The 17,250-nt window shown below is 31.9% G+C and overlaps 5 protein-coding genes across 5 annotated transcripts in view; 3 read left to right on the forward strand and 2 right to left on the reverse strand.

Annotated features, from left to right (window-relative positions):
• Positions 1-2,732: 2,732 nt before the first annotated feature.
• LOTGIDRAFT_237848 (hypothetical protein) lies at positions 2,733-5,338 on the forward strand. The gene is made up of 4 exons (XM_009048346.1): positions 2,733-2,998; positions 3,940-3,970; positions 4,272-4,318; positions 4,779-5,338. Exons 1-4 carry the CDS (start codon positions 2,827-2,829, stop codon positions 4,892-4,894), a joined length of 366 nt encoding a protein of 121 aa, XP_009046594.1. The 5' UTR covers positions 2,733-2,826; the 3' UTR covers positions 4,895-5,338.
• Positions 5,339-7,866: 2,528 nt separating this feature from the next.
• Positions 7,867-8,553, forward strand: LOTGIDRAFT_97291 (hypothetical protein; the record flags this gene model as incomplete). Its single annotated transcript, XM_009048347.1, has 1 exon — positions 7,867-8,553. A coding segment is annotated over one exon (687 nt), but the record flags the coding sequence as incomplete, so codon positions are not given.
• Positions 8,554-9,267: 714 nt separating this feature from the next.
• On the forward strand, positions 9,268-9,807 carry LOTGIDRAFT_75272 (hypothetical protein; the record flags this gene model as incomplete). The annotated part of the gene is made up of 1 exon (XM_009048348.1): positions 9,268-9,807. A coding segment is annotated over one exon (540 nt), but the record flags the coding sequence as incomplete, so codon positions are not given.
• Positions 9,808-11,855: 2,048 nt separating this feature from the next.
• Positions 11,856-12,494, reverse strand: LOTGIDRAFT_65279 (hypothetical protein; the record flags this gene model as incomplete). The annotated part of the gene is made up of 1 exon (XM_009048349.1): positions 11,856-12,494. A coding segment is annotated over one exon (639 nt), but the record flags the coding sequence as incomplete, so codon positions are not given.
• Positions 12,495-15,360: 2,866 nt separating this feature from the next.
• LOTGIDRAFT_171788 (hypothetical protein) overlaps positions 15,361-17,250 on the reverse strand; it is a gene marked incomplete at both ends in the record, with an annotated part of 10,088 nt that continues 8,198 nt past the window's right edge. The window contains 3 exons of the mRNA XM_009048350.1: positions 15,361-15,539; positions 15,876-16,007; positions 16,450-16,785. Of these exons, the coding sequence (XP_009046598.1) occupies positions 15,361-15,539; positions 15,876-16,007; positions 16,450-16,785 (647 nt within the window). The remainder of the gene's footprint in view (positions 15,540-15,875; positions 16,008-16,449; positions 16,786-17,250) is intronic.

The following is a 17,250-nucleotide window of genomic DNA, read 5'->3' on the forward strand; positions in this document are numbered from 1 at the left end:
TCGGTCATTAATGAAAAAAGGATATCCAAAGTTTACTATTGCTTTAAATAAGACCATCTCAACGACAAAATTAAACAAGGGGGGATACTTTTACAAACTAACAAACTAGATATATATTATTCGTAGTTAACCTTTTTTGAATTCAAACTGAAGATCTAGTCGTATGAATTTAAGTGAAATTCTGTTATATTAGTTTCGTTTCGTGTCATTCTTGTGAAATATTCTGTAATTTTAAGTGTACTGAAGAAGAAAATATTAGATGATTCTACAACCAATTATTTTTTTTCTATATATATTTTTCCTATCAGCTCTGGATTGTACCGGCCTTAAAATCCATTATAACAAAAACCCACGTTCATACCATAATGTAACTTAACCATTGTTCAAAGTTCAAAATTACTTACTACGCGTGTTATCTGATCTATTTATGTGTATCGTAGACAAAAAACAAATAAAGTCAAATGGTACATGCGATAATGACGTCATAATCTCGTCAGGTTTACTGGAGCCACAGAAAACGAAAATCGACATAAAACTAAAAAAATAGCACTTTTTTTTTTCATTTTATTCTGACGATGTTTATATATCAACTGAGGCGCTGGTGGATGTAAATGAAATTTAATGATTTTAATGATTTCATCGTCTTTAAAGCGGACAAAATGACCCAGCTCGTCCTACAAATTAATTTCCTGTAATTTTATCATATAATCATAAGAGTACAGGGGAAATTGTAGATTATCTGTTTCCGGACTTGTATCCTATGTAAATCCTTATATGGGCATATAAAGATATAGTTTTAAGTATTATTCAGATGAATTTAAAGCCCAGTTAAGTGAAACTAGTTTTAATTTGTGATATGAACTCGGTGATGATCGTGGATGTATTAATTTCAATGAAAGGTAAATGATATTGGTTGACAATCATCGTAGCATTTTGATAGAACTGCTAGAGCATCATCCTCTGCGTTTAAATTTGAAAGATGGAATAAGTTTAATTCGACAGAAAACATCTTATAGGTACAGGTTCGCCAATTTTGTAATAGTGTTAACAGCTCTGGCCCTCAAATCCATGTGTATCCAGAATTATCCGCGTTTGAATGTTAAAATGACGACTCTTCTTTTTAAGATACTCTGTGATATATATAGAAAAGCCATATATATAGAACGTGAAATTGCTAGTTTGAGGTATTATTGATTTTTGTACATTTCTAAAACTTGGACAATTTACATATATTCAAGACCCAAATCAACCCCCGAAGAATTTGTCCCTTTAAATTATATTGATAATAAACCAAAACTTTGTGTTTTTGAAAGATTATCTGATGATATAAATTAACATGTAGCGTTCTTGAATATGAACGATGTAATGTTGATGTTTACATTCACCTTTTTATGATTTAGATAATACGTGATACGTAATTTATTGTGGTACAGCGTAATCTATTGTGATCAAGTGTAATTTATTTTGATCAAGTGTAATTCATTGTGATCAAGTGTAACTTTATTGTGGTACAGCGTAATTTATTGTGATCAAGTGTAATTTATTGTGGTACAGCGTAATTTATTTTGATTAAGTGTAATATATTGTGGTACAGCGTAATTTATTTTGATCAAGTGTAATATATTGTGGTACAGCGTAATTTATTTTGATCAAGTGTAATATATTGTGGTACAGCGTAATTTATTTTGATCAAGTGTAATATATTGTGGTACAGCGTAATTTATTTTGATCAAGTGTAATATATTGTGGTACAGCGTAATTTATTTTGATCAAGTGTAATTTATTGTGGTACAGCGTAATTTATTGTTATCAAGTGTAATTTATTGTGGTACAGCGTAATTTATTTTGATCAAGTGTAATTTATTGTGGTACAGCGTAATTTATTTTGATCAAGTGTAATTTATTGTGATCATATGTAATATATTGTGATTAAGTGTAATTTACTGTGAAAATACGTAATGTATTGTTTTGATAGTAATATATATTATTTTGTTATGATACACAAGATTGTGATATGGCGTAATATTTTGTGATAAAGTGTAATATATATTTATTTAAAATGTCATAAATAATATATTGTGATCAAGCGTAAATTATTGTGATTAAGCCTACGATATTGTGATAAAATGCTCCATAATATATTGGGATAACGCATATCTTGCGCGGAAACGTTATATATTATTTTGTATGATACTTCATATTGTGATTTGACGTAATATATTATTGTGATTAAACGTAAAACGTCATTTTGTTATAAAGAATAATAACAGTGAATAAAATACCATTTATTTTACAGTGATAAGATGTAATGTATTGTGAAAAAGCATATCCATCACTAAGTTTTGATCACCGTCAACAAGAAAAAATATATTACATTTTTACAAATTATTTATTTATTTATTTATTTTAAATTATATTTATTTATTTTAAATTTTATTTATTTCTTTATTTATTTTAAATTGTATTTATTTATTTTAAATTTTATTTATTTATTTATTTATTTATTTATTTATTTATTATTTTGTCAAGGTAAGTACCCTTTCCTTATTTATTGTAAGTCATTTGCCAAGGGCAGGAACAAGAGGTAGGTGTTCTTTTTATATATAATATACTAATATTTCCTGATTATGTTCGTTTTGCAGGAATACAGATGAAGATTGTGCCAGTACTCTGCAGCCTAAAGCTGTATATAATTCGTGCCGATTTTCATTCGGTTAATTATTTTACATTCTAGCTCCTAACTCACAAGTCACTCTAGTACCAACACAAAGAGCCACAGTACCCACTTCTTTGCCAGCAGTAACATCAACAGGTACTTCTCAGACAATGGGTTCCACAACTAGTAGTACCCAGTCTTTATTTTGTGAGGAATATACCGATTCGTCTTTCCCTGAGGGATTTGGTATTGGTATTGTGACAGGTTTATTACTAGGCATGATATTGGAATCTGCGGCACTACTTTTATACTGCTTCATGAACAAAAGAAAGTTGAAGAGAGGTAAGTGATCTTTGAGGAATTCATAGATTTAGATACACCTAGTATCATCGTATCACGAATACGGGTTTTTACATGGTCTTATTAACCCTGTTAAACTAAGCCTGCTACACGTTGTTTGGGGGCGTGGAAATGCCATTTAAATCTGGCAGAAATGAAGTCATTAAGCAAAACACAACACCGCTGTTACGCCGCCCGTTTGAAGAGATTGAAGGCTTGAAGGTTTGATTTTCTCTCGGCTTCAGTTCTTTAACGAAAATCGTACTCAATTCTGTACCGTAGCCGCAGCCTACATATTCATCAAAATATGGTATGACATGCGGCTTTCGTTTCGTTTATGTTCGCAAACAAAGCGTCATCAGGCGTGATTTGTTTTTTTGGCTGAAATTTGCGACAAATACAATAGGGTCAATTTTGATTGGACAATATTTATCTATGAATACGTAATTTTTCTCACTTGTGTTACCACGGCCCCCAAGGAAGTATGACGAATGGGGGTGTGGATTGGAGACGATGATCCATTATATAAATAAATAATAAATAACAATAAATTTTAAAATTTTATAGGACGTCATAGAAATTTCAGTATTAATAACTGTTGAAGCACATTATATTTCGTCTAACATGGAACATGAAACAGTATCTATGAAAAACAAAAAACCACTTTCTGATTCATAAAATGCTTTCTTGTGATTTCTGCATAGTTTTGTTAATGTGTCGTCGAAAAAAAAACCCAGATATTTGCCTAAACAATTACTTTTAAAAATAATTTCATCAGAGATCAAATGGCTAAATAATTTAAAGGAAGCACACGAAAACGTAGCCCTACTTTTCATTATGATCTGGATTAGTTTTCAAGTATGATTTACGTAAATTTTAATAAGCATATCACGCCTTTCCAATTCAATACATTTCTTCATACAATTTTTTTTTTTATTTTACAGAAGGAAACATTATAGTAGCTGATAGTGGAGGGTAGGTGTTTTTACTTCTGTTACCAATTCTTCTTTTCTCAATCTTCATTTATAATTCTTCATAACCACCATCTTCCTAATATAAAACTATTATGAACTCTGTCTAATACCTTGACATCATTTGGCATTTTTTTTTTTTTTTTTTGGAATTCGCTTGACACATGTCCACATGTTTTAAATATACACTTTATCTCCCTTGTAAAAATTTGATATATAGCCAACCAAATGCCTTGTTTGAAAGCAAACTTTAAGAAATAATGACTTCTTATGAAGACCTGAAAACTATGTGTTTCTTTTGACAGATATCTCACTCCTCAAATATCATTACCGCCAACTAACACAACACAAGGTAAGTAGTTTAATATATTTTACCGAATACATGACAGATCGTCTTCATTTCGTTGTAAGTCGGCATCTCCAGATCGGCCCGATTGTCAGACTTGATTGTTCGGAGAGGCAAGTAAATATCCGGAGGGGCTATTTTGTTTTTTTAATCTGAGGGTGATAACTTCCAAGGGGGACAATTTGAAATTCTTAGTAATGAAGCTCTTTGTTGTCTAGCATAAATTGTTTGTACAAATTGAGTTAAGTTGCTCTATTCAGTCAGATATTCTCTGAATTAATAAAGATTGCAGGGAAATCTAAGGAAAAAATCAAAAATAGTAAAGATTCAGAGGACAAAGGGGAAGGGAGTGTAAATCAACCGATAAAGGAGACAGAAAGGTGTAATAGAAAGAAAAGATTGAAAACTCCTGGACATTTGAGTCTACTCCTTTTTCACTGCATTAATTTTGTTGTAATTTTTACAGGTCAAAGTTCAATTGAAATAAATCATTATGCATCGCTTGGGAACACGCTGCCACAACCAGCCTCAGTTTATGAACCGTTAAAACTATACGAGAATTACAATAAATCGAGAAAATAGAACTTTTATCTGAGTGGTTTCTTTTTTTACTTCGACCTGTGCGCCAATTCTGTTTTGTCCTGTGAAAATTCAGCAAATATTCGTCGGATAGTAATTCATGACCACTATCAGACCCTAGTAGATTGTGACTGACTTTTTCAATTAGTTGAAGAATTTCAATTTTGACTAGTTGAAAAAAAAATTGACTATGCAAATAAATCTATGTGCTAATCAGTTATTAACTATATAATTTTATGTATATTACATATATTATGCAGAACATACTTGAATGTATTCAGCTAACTGTTCAATAAGATGCACTGGTCTACTGGTCTAGATCCCAGGTCTAAGATCATAACTCTAAATTACTGAAATATAGTTAGATGTATATTGCTTTGTTATTTTTATGATGTTATATTGTTTATGTATTTTATAGTGAATAAACTTGATTTCAATTCAAATTTTCGACGGAGAGTTGCAAAATCGTAATGACTACTTTGCGAAGACTTCGGGGCCTAAACAGGGACACCAAGAAAATCACCCTGTGACATTGCCTTCTGTTGAATAGTGACTATTACTTGTCAATTGTAGCCTAACTGGTTTCTTTTCAACCATCAAAATAAGTTTGAAATCATTGTACAAAAATATGACTATAAATAGTTATCTCATCGCACGATTAGGTAACTTTAACAGATATTGCTTATAAATGGTCATCATTTAGCGACACTGTTGGCAATTATTTGCTCACTTTTTTAGGGACTTTGGCTACTGCTGACAAATTTGCAAATGAAAATGTCTTTTTTATGAAGACATCACATTTCATACACTTTTTACCATTATAATCTTTTCAAAGCTTTTTTTTTCCATTGATATTTTCATTTTAAAATGTTTACAAAAAGGAAAAAAGATTTTAATGTCTTCTTTCATTTCAAGGGTTAAATTTGTAAGTGGAATTTATCTGCACAAAATAAAATAGTTCTGCAATTATATTCGAATTTGATATGGCGACAATCATGGCCAAATGTAGTTTGACTCGCCCTTGACTCTAAAAATGTATAGTTAAGCATCCATAGCTATCCAATTAGCAAACATAGTTACAGTAAATCACATAAAAACTGTATATTTATAAGACTACAGGTCTATGTAAGCACCAGCTAGTGTGTCTGTGATTTTAATGATCGCCATTTTGAATTCAAGATGGCGTCTTACATAGGTGGAATTTTTCAAGTTGTTGTATGTCTAAAGTAAATGTTATATAGGGTCTAAGACGAGATACATCCTAACCAGGTTTTGTAAAACAAAATCTTGTAAGACCTGTGACTAAAGTAAGCCAGAATGTGTACTAGCAAGGGTGATCTGAACAAGAAATGAATGTGACCAACAGTTAGCCTATGTGAACGTGTTGTCGTTTACCGTACAATATTAAATTAATCATTAAACGTTACCAAAAGCGAACTACAATTTGATATGGCGTATGGCATTGGTTAACCTTTGAGCATATGTACTGAAATACAAGACCATAATGGTCACTTTCGGGTCGAATTGTCGTAACTGGACTGTACAAATTAGATTTGGAATATTAGTGGTCTGACTCCAAATTACATTTCCGGTAATGGTGGAAAATGACAAGTTCTAATTAATTTCTAGAAACTTATGTAGTAAGCTTTAAAATGTTATCTGAAATGAGGATCGAATGATTAAGAATATTGTTGTGAGTATATTACTTTATTTATATCTACTTTTGAGAGTCATTTCTAGTTGGAGAAAGCATTTTACTTTGAATTGGTCTTTGCTCTATGTAAAAAGCGGTTGACAGAACTTTGTATTTGAGAAGAGTTGCAGGTAGGCACTGATTCTGACACATTAACGATTGAAATGTCCATGCTGTATTTCACTCGTCTGCCTCTTTTTGTCGCTCAGTCACCAGTGATTTAGATGCTTACTCATTAACCCAAAGGGCCAGGGTTCAATCTGCATATATTGAGAAAATACCTTCAGATTTTCAACCCAGTCTCCCCCTGAAATGCTGAGGAGGACATTGAAAAGCGCCTGTTGATAAACCGAGGTCTGGTGGGCTACAGGCTATGCACCTTTCTGGTCATTCATCAAATTGCAATCAAAAGAGAGTAGGTTAATGCCACTGTCCTGACTAAATTTCCCTCAATGCACACTGCATGGCATTATTGACGTTTTCAAAGCGACATTTGTGTTATAAAAGGTATAATGTCAAAAGAGGAAATTTGGACTGATATCAGAGATGTCATATTTTTCCAGAACGTTGTTGGACAGTAATCAAATTATATTTTTTTAGGTTCCCATTGTATTAGTTAGACATGCTGAAGATCAACAACAGTTCTGTCAGTGCAAATCCATTTCTATGTGGAGTGTGTTCTCTGGGATTTGCTGATGAAGAGAGTTTAAAAGACCATGTTCTTCAGCATGAGGATAACATCTGCGAGAATAACAACACCATTAAAATAGATGAAGACAACTATGATCAATATGAATTTGACGGTAACATCCATAGATTTGCTTTCTCAGACACCATTGATCATCAAGTACACACCAATGGTAGCTTCCAAAGAGATGAAAATGATTGCCCCATCAGAGATAAGACAGATTTTGATATCAGCCATATACCGGGTATCAATATTTGCAGTAGGGATGATTTCAACATACACAATGATCATTCGAATGGTATTTGGCAGGCAAGGGAACCTATCTTTGATGCCCGTTCAGCCATATTAGCATGTGAAAGCCTCCTTAAATCAAATATAACTAATCAAAGCCTTTTTAATCAAAATACTAATGCCAAAGAGGTTCTTTATTGTCCTGAATGTACTCAAACTTTTAAAGATATGGACTCGTTGAATAAACATGTGGAAAGAAAACATATCATAGCAAGACCTTTTATTTGCCACGAGTGTGGTGATTCGTTCGCACAGCGTTCTACTCTAGGGCGACATAAAATGACTCACACTGGGGTACGTCCCTTTAATTGCCCACAATGCCCTAAAGCGTTTCCAACCAATTCTGAACTCCGGGAACATCTGAGAACTCATTCCGAAATCAAAACATACGTCTGCACTCAGTGTGAAAAAAGATTTTGCCATCGTGCATCTCTAAGGACGCATTTGAAATATCATGATGATTTTTGGAAAGAAAAAATGTTTTCTTGTGAGCAGTGCGAAAAGAAATTCCTTACACACAGTATGTTAAAAGAGCACAAAAAGATCCATTTAGACTTCAAACCATTTGAGTGTCAAATCTGCACACATCGTTTTCGCTCCAATTCATCACTCTTACGTCATGAACATACCCACTATAAAGACGATATGATACCAGATGAAAGTCGCCAACAAAGAACCTTCCATTGTACAGAATGTCCGAAAACTTTCTATGTTAAGTACGATTTACAAAGACATACAGCTGCAGTTCACTTGAATCTTAAAGACTTTAAATGCTCCTTTTGTGAAAAAGCATTCATTCATAAAGGTGCTTTAAACCGACACATTCGAACACATACTGGAGAGAAACCTTTTTCTTGTGATCAATGTGATAAATCTTTTGGAGATAGTAGTGGTCTGAGGTGTCATAAAAGAGTGCATTCTGGAATTAAACCTTACAAGTGTAAATTGTGTGGCGAAATTTATAGTCAGTCAACTTCACTGAAAAACCATAGACTACGTGTCCATCCTGAAGTGTTTCAACCAGTCATTTAATTATAGACCCACCTGAATCAACAGTAGCCTAGAAGGCATTTTGAATGGCAAAAAAACAATACAGGACCTGGCCACATATTCTCGAAAATTCTATATTATATTCAATAGTAACCTGACATTAATTTCAAATTCAATTGTTTATATTATATACAATAGTAACCTGACATAAATTTCAAATTCGAATGTTTATATTATATACAATAGTAAACTGACATTAATTTCAACTTCAACTGTTTATATTATATTCAATAGTAACCTGACATTAATTTCAAATTAAAATGTTTATATTATATTCAATAGTAACCTGACATTAATTTCAAATTCAAATGTTTCTATTATATTCAATAGTAACCTGACATTTATTTCAATTTCAACTGTTTATATTTTATTCAATAGTAACCTGACATTTATTTCAATATCAACAGTTTATATTTTTATTCAATAGTAACCTGACATTAATTTCAAATTCAACTGTTTATATTATATTCAATAGTAACCTGACATTAATTTCAAATTCAACTGTTTACATTATATTCAATAGTAACCTGACATTTATTTCAATTTCAACTGTTTATATTTTATTCAATAGTAACCTGACATTTATTTCAATATCAACAGTTTATATTTTTATTCAATAGTAACCTGACATTAATTTCAAATTCAACTGTTTATATTATATTCAATGGTAACCTGACATTAATTTCAAATTCAAATGTTTATATTATATTCAATAGTAACTTGACATTAATTTCAAATTCAACTGTTTATATTATATTCAATAGTAACCTGACATTAATTTCAAATTCAAATGTTTATATTATATTCAATAGTAACCTGACATTAATTTCAAATTCAACTGTTTATATTATATTCAATAGTAACCTGGCATTAATTTCAATTTCAACTGTTTATATTATATTCAATAGTAACCTGACATTTATTTCAATTTCAACTGTTTATATTTTATTCAATAGTAACCTGACATTTATTTCAATTTCAACTGTTTATATTATAATCAATAGTAACCTGACATTAATTTCAAATGTTTATATTTTATTCAATAGTAACCTGACATTAATTTCAAATTCAACTGTTTATATTATATTCAATGGTAACCTGACATTAATTTCAAATTCAAATGTTTTGATTATATTCAATAGTAACCTGACATTAATTTCAAATTCAACTGTTTATATTATATTCAATAGTAACATGACATTAATTTCAAATTCAACTGTTTATATTATATTCAGTAGTAACCTGACATTTATTTCAATTTCAACTGTTTATATTTTTATTCAATAGTAACCTGACATTTATTTCAAATTCAACTGTTTATATTTTATTCAATAGTAACCTGACATTAATTTCAAATTCAAACTGTTTATATTATATTCAATAGTAACCTGACATTAATTTCAAATTCAACTGTTTATATTATATTCAATAATAACCTGACATTAATTTCAAATTCAACTGTTTATATTATATTCAATAGTAACCTGACATTTATTTCAATTTCAACTGTTTATATTTTATTCAATAGTAACCTGACATTTATTTCAATTTCAACTGTTTATATTTTATTTAATAGTAACCTGTATGACATCAACTCATTTTACTAGAATAGTAACCTGATGTTAGCTTTTTTTTATCTTTGATAGTGTATTTGGTAACCAAGATTGAGTTATATTTATATCCCTTTATTTATTCAATAATATAGTTGATTTTGTTACCTTTTGTCATAATATTTTATATTGTTTGTTTTATATCCAGTAATAATAAAATATTTCCTACCAATATTTTTGAACCTATCCCATGATCTAACAAGTTTATGCTTAAAACCATGTTCTGATGAATTAACATCCAATAACATCAAAAACCATCATAGTTTATGCCAAAATGAAATACAAATACTGTTCAAGAGTGGTTAGACCAGTCCTTCTCCCCAAGGAAGGAAATGGCAATCCATGGGAGGGAATTATTGCAAGGAGGGGAGAGGGGATGAATTATTGCAAGGGGGGAAATGGAGAGGGGATGAATTATTGTGAGGGGGGGAAATGGGGAGGAATCTACTGTTGCCATTTCATACCACGTATTTGGTGGAGAGTCAGTTCAGCACTGTTAATGATGTACTCAGGAGGAAATGTGGTTCATTGAAGATAACTGAGCGAGGTGATCTATGTGACTAACCCAAGCGGACATACAGAAAATCGTAAACGAACATTCGACCCAAGGATCACATCGAACCATCTCGATATGTGGAGTAGTTACTTATCATAATATCCTCAAATTTTGTCCAGATATCATCTACACAATTATAAAAAGTAATTTAATATTTGATATCATGACATTCATATATGTTTTTAAGTGATATTCATTGTTTTTTTTCTTACATTGAAAAATTTTTTGGATAGAAGAAAAAACCATTTTGTATCAAAAACCAAACGAAAATATCGAATCACCCATATTGTGATTAATGATTAATATCATCTTATTCACTTGAACCAAAATCGCCCAGCCCTAGCATACTCCCCTGAAAGCACCTTTTGCCACACTCTCTGACAGTGTTAAGATGACACCAATGACATTATACATATATCTGGTGGCATGAAATTAGATCAATGTTTTTTGTAGGCGCTTAATTTGAAATGACTGCTGATATTGAAAGAGCTGTAAAGATTGACATTTATTTTGGAATCAGTTCTGAAACCTTTCTGATCTCTTCCGCTACTGCTCTCTTCATTATCAGAAGAATCATCATCACTCTCTGAAGAATTATTTATAGAGCCATTAACAGTAAATGTCAAAGGTCCATCATCATCATCATGATCTGATTTTGCATTACCACCATACTCCTTTCCATCATTATTCACATTACTAGTAAATAACCTTACATCATCATTATCTGTAACTTCATTATCATTATCCGATCCTTCATTATCATTATCTGAAACTTCATAACCATTGTCTTTATCAATATCTGAGACTTCATTATCAATATCTGAGACTTCATTATCATTGTCTTCATCATTCATCATATCAACCGAATAAGAATCATTCATTTCACCAACTTCAGAATCATTCATCCTCCAGTAATCATTTGTGTTTACTGAATTGGAATCATTTACATCATTTGAATTTTCATCATCAGTACTCATTTTGTCAGAATCATCAGCTTTCATTGAATAATCATTGGAATCATTCAGATTTTCGGAACCTGCCATGCTGAAATCATTATCACTATTTTGTTCAATTCTTTTATGAGTTTTTATATGTTTATTAAATTTAGCTTTTGCTGAAAAAATTTTGCCACATTGACAACACTCTAAGGCAACTTTCTTTGGATGATGAGACTTTTTGAAATGTTCCTTTAACTCATTTTGATTATTGAATATTACCTTGCACAATTTGCATGGAAAAACTCTGTCATGGTTCTTTAAATGTATCATTAGGTACTTTCTTGTAGCAAATGATTTTGAGCAATGTTCACACTTAAAGTCCTTGGTGCCATAATGTAACCGCTTGTGAAAGTTTAAAGAGGAAAGTGATTTAAGTGTTTTATAACAAATTTCACATTGATAAGTTTTCCCATCTTTATGCCCAGCAACATGTTTATATAAAGTTTCATTACTGCTAAAGACCTTTTGACAGAGTTGAAGCCCAAAAGAATTATCCCTAGAGTGCTGCTGACAATGTCTGATATAATTTTTCTTGGCTGTATATTCTTTACCACAAAAGTCACAGACAAACTTCTCAGAATGGGACAACTTATGAGAATTTAAATGACTTTTCACCATGTAACTATTGCGACATATTTCACATATATATGGGTGTATTACAGAATGTTTTCGAGAATGAACATCTAGAATTGATTTCTCTGCAAAGGCTTTGAAACATCCAGGATGTTGGCACACAAAGTCTAAAGCCCTGTGAGTCTTCTTGTGCTGTCTTAATGCGCGTTCAGATTTATATGGTTTACTGCATAAGTCACATTTGATACTTCCAGAATCAAGGCTATGGTTTTTTTGGTGTTCATTCATAAAAGTCTTGCTGCGGACATCACAAGAAAATGGTCTTGCTCTAGATTTGATGGCATGTTTCTTTATTTTAGTCACACGTGTTGGTGTTTTGTATTCGATTGATGACTTGGGTTCAAATGTAATTTCTAAATCTGAAAGCTCAGCACTTTCAGAGTTCTCTTCATCATCATTATTTGAATCTGCCAGATTTACACTATCTTCATCGTTATTTGAATCTGCCAGATTTATACTCTCTTCATCATTATTTGAATATGCCAGATTTAAACACTTGTCATCATTATTTGAATTTGCCAGATTTAAACTCTTGTCATCATTATTTGAATTTGCCAGATTTAAACACTTGTCATCATTATTTGAATTTGCCAGATTTAAACGTTTGTCATCATTATTTGAAATTGCCAGATTTAAACTTTTGCCATTATTATCATTGATGCGACACAAGTCAGATATAAGTCTATTTTTGTCATCTTCTTCATCTGAATTGAACATATGGCAAATAGTCAGAAGATCTTCATTACCCATGATTTCAGTCTTACAAATGACTTCTTCGGTTGCTTCAAGATCTCTGAATTTTGGATGTCTTTCTTTTGAAAATATTATAGGCCCACCAGGAATATATTTCTGTTTTTTGGAATCATTGATGCCAGTCTTTGACTCATCAGAAGATTCTTTGAAATCCACTCTTTCATTTTCAGGCACCTCACTCTTGCATTTAATCAACAAATCAACTTTGTCATTGTCCAGAGGAGGCATATTGAAACTGTCCATTCTTTTTCTTCTACTGGATATGGAGGGCCTATAACATTCACTAAATCACTTCCACAAGTCTAAGTGACTGATACTTCCTGAACTTTGAAGGCATGATTAACACTTTTCAACTAATAAATTGTTTCCTTTCAGTTTTGATTAATGACATGTATCATACTTTTCATTTCCTATGACTGGTAGGCTATACAATTCTGTTTCTGAAAGAGAATCAAATAAAAATTTTAAAAAAGTGAACAAGTACAGTCGAGTAACCTAATTTCGTGGAAACCTATTATTCGTGGATTTTCGGAAAGGATTAATAATTTACATGAGCAAGGCGACCTTGCGCGACCTCCGCATTAGTTTGCTTTAATAGACATGGGTTTTCAATACAATATCAGCTAGTAGAATGAATCCAGTAGTTTCAAGCAAGGTAAAATGTAATAATGTATACTTTGACAAATACAAAATGACCATTTTTTATAGCCCGAATTTCCTTATAATCCCAAGCGGTAATCGGAATTCCAAGTGTCGTCTGCTAGAATGTAGTTCAACGAATGAGTCACGTGATCAACTAGCGGTTTCCGTGTCAGCAGAAAATTTCTATGGAACACAAAGTGGACCATATTCTTATGTTGTTTCAGTGACTTTTAGCAATAAATCACGCTGCGTATCTTATTTTGTCAGTCACTATTATATTTTAAAATCGTGGTTCTGTGAAGGAATTGTCACTATTTATAATGAATTGATATTAAAGGTAAATACTAAGAGAAGTTAATTATACCACCCAGTATCCATACAACGTGTTTTTCTAGACTTATTTACAGATCAAACATTGTACACGAAAATAGGTGACGCATTCTGCCGCCGTTGCCGAGTTGGTTGCTCATGAAATATGGGTTAAAGTGAAGAATTCATAAAGACAATCGAAATAAACCTCCATGCAGTTATAATTGACAATGTCGAATTATAAAAGGCAATCTAAGAGTATTATGACTCAGTAGTATCTTGTATTTGATATTTCAATTTATACGGGAATATCATTTGTAAAATACGCTTTTAAATTATGTGTAACCATTGTTACACAATGTAGTCGTGGTCGTAGACAATAGTTAACGATTACATAAGTTTGACAACCAATGATAAATTATGCCAGAGAACTATCCATTAAGTATTTGGTGATTTGAAATCAATACCAACCCTTCTACAAAGAAGATTTGGGCGTATGTGCAATGCTATTAAACCAGCAGTGAAAATCTCAACAAATTTCGGCCATTTTGGATAACTCTGGGAAACTTGGCTTAGACTCGAATACCAAGACCACACGTTATTGCCAATTCGACCCAAATCTTCAAATCTTCGAGTTAAAGGGAAATATTCGCCATCAAATCGTAAGCTTTACCAAACTATCGTACTGTTTTTTTTTTTATATTAGCTTTTGTTTTAAATATAGCAATTTCAGTTAGGGTCTAACGACAGCCCTCTTCAACGTTCGTCAAATCACTTTAAACTGTACCTAGACTAATTAGAATTAAACCAAACTTTCGTACCGTTTTTTTTTATACCAGCTTTTGTTTTTCAGTAGGCCATTTCATTTTACTGATTGATAAAATAAAAACACAAAAAATAGAAAAATTACAATTTTATTTATAATGAGATGTACAATTAGTTAAATTTGATATTTTATTTCAATTGGCAAGTTATCCTTATATTATTATTGTTGTAAAATGAACACATTATGGTAGAGGTAGCAACTTGTATATTATGAAACTACCTGCAACTAAAAGCGAGACAAATCACACTTTGAAATTCTGTTATACAAGCAGACGTTAGGAAGCAGGGTAAATTTGCGTTTATGCTCTATCTTTTGGCGGGAAACTTGCATTTTACATAGTAACGTAATAGCAGGTGTATTCCTTTAAAATATTCTGTTGCACTTACGAAGCCCCCACACCTAGAAACACCACTAGAAATTTCAAGCTTCTAATTCTGTTATGTCTGCGTTGATCTGGCGGGCTTTCATATATTTAGGGCCCTTTTGTGGTTGGGAATATATGGGTTCTGTTGAAGATTCTGTATTTAAACTTCTGCTGCTGGTATCTACTTGGATATCATGATATAAACTATTATCATCAATAGTCATTTCTTGGAGATCTGAAAAATAAAAAAAATCCACTAATCATTGGTTTTGAGCATAAATTTTGATTTAAGTGGTGGAGTCTAACGACAGCCTTCTTTAACATTCGTCAAATTAACCTTTTGACCTATCCTGATAAACATCACGTCACAAAATGCCAGCGCTAGAGAGGATAGAGATTTCATTGGTTAAAGCAGACGTTATCAAGGTAGGCCAAAAGGTTAATTTGAGGAAAGTCGTTAGACCCTAAATGAACTGGCTATATTAAATATAAAGGCTAATAAAAAAAAAACGAAAGATTGGTCTAATTTTTAAAATAGATTGCCATCGTTTATAGTTATACATATACTTACAATTTTTCATTTTCTTCGATTTAAAAATCTTGATTTTACAAACAACCAAGACTGTGAGTGCAACTAGCAAGATAAGTGAGCAGGGGATTGAAGCTATAATAATATTTTCTTTAGTTGACCATTTCTGATTCCCTGAAAAGAAAGCGGAAATAGCATGAGAATCTATTTATCGTAGTATAACTTTTTGAGATATCGTTACTGAGTTATCAAATGAAAAGAAAGAGGAAATCTCATGAGCGTCCCGGTGGCTCTTTGCAGACTTTAAAGAGCATTAATCATGGAGAGTCGAGGTAGAGATTCAAAATGGTTGTGAACTACTTTTTACTCCATTCACCTGTATAAGCCGGTACAAATATTCCGAAAAATATCATTTGCTTAATTATTAGCAAAACCCGAGCCAAGTAACGGGTTTCTACACATATTCTAAATTCTTTGTGCATTTTTTGCGAAGATTGGAATCGAACATCCTAAAACTGCCCAAGCCTACGGACATGTATATTGTCTACACAGTCTGATTTTTTTCTAGACAATGCTTAACAAGACACGATTCAAAGAATAAAAAAATGAAAATTACCAGGCATTTTGTATTCTGTTGGTTGAAAAACATCAACAAAAATGGTGTTAGATTTTCCATCGGAATAAGAACAATACCACCCGGTTTCGCCTATATCTCCAGAACCTGTTGGTACTACTAATTGGAATTCATTATAATGCGTTGATATCTTTTTACAATAACACTCGTACTTGGCACTGATCGTCACATAGCATCGCTCACTAGTGTCATTAATAAATGCATCCGTGACATGCATATTATTTCTGAAAAACGTTCCCCTGTTGTTACTTAACGTACATGTAACATTGTAGTTGGTTCCGATTAAAACTGCACTCGGACCTGTTATATTAGTATCAACTGTAAAAAAAATACAATATTCGTGAAGCCAAATGATATTCTCAAAATTTAGAGTTTAAAGCGAAAAAACATGTATTGTGCTTAAAATTATGGTGACTTATCCTTACTATCCAGAGCTATTTGTGAGATATTCGACTAACAGCTGATCTCTCTCTCATTTCTAGTGGGGCTTATATTTTATAATCTTTCAATAACAAAAACTGCCAAAAAACCTCTGTTTAGTGAAATCCAAATATATTTCGAGTGTTTTTTGAGTATAAATATGAGTATAAAGAAGCGGGGTTGTTTTTAAGCATATATAAGCGTAACTTACATGCTAATGAGTTCTGCGTTACAAGCAGGATAACAACTAATAATGGTATATGACATGCAAAACAGTGCCTCCCAATCCTAGCGTTAAACATAATACCTTCTCTGTCCTCGTATCACTAATTTTGAGTAATTACAAGTGATAAATACTTCCCG

This window comes from Lottia gigantea (assembly GCF_000327385.1).
Source record: "Lottia gigantea unplaced genomic scaffold LOTGIsca_120, whole genome shotgun sequence".
Lineage (NCBI taxonomy): Eukaryota > Metazoa > Mollusca > Gastropoda > Lottiidae > Lottia > Lottia gigantea.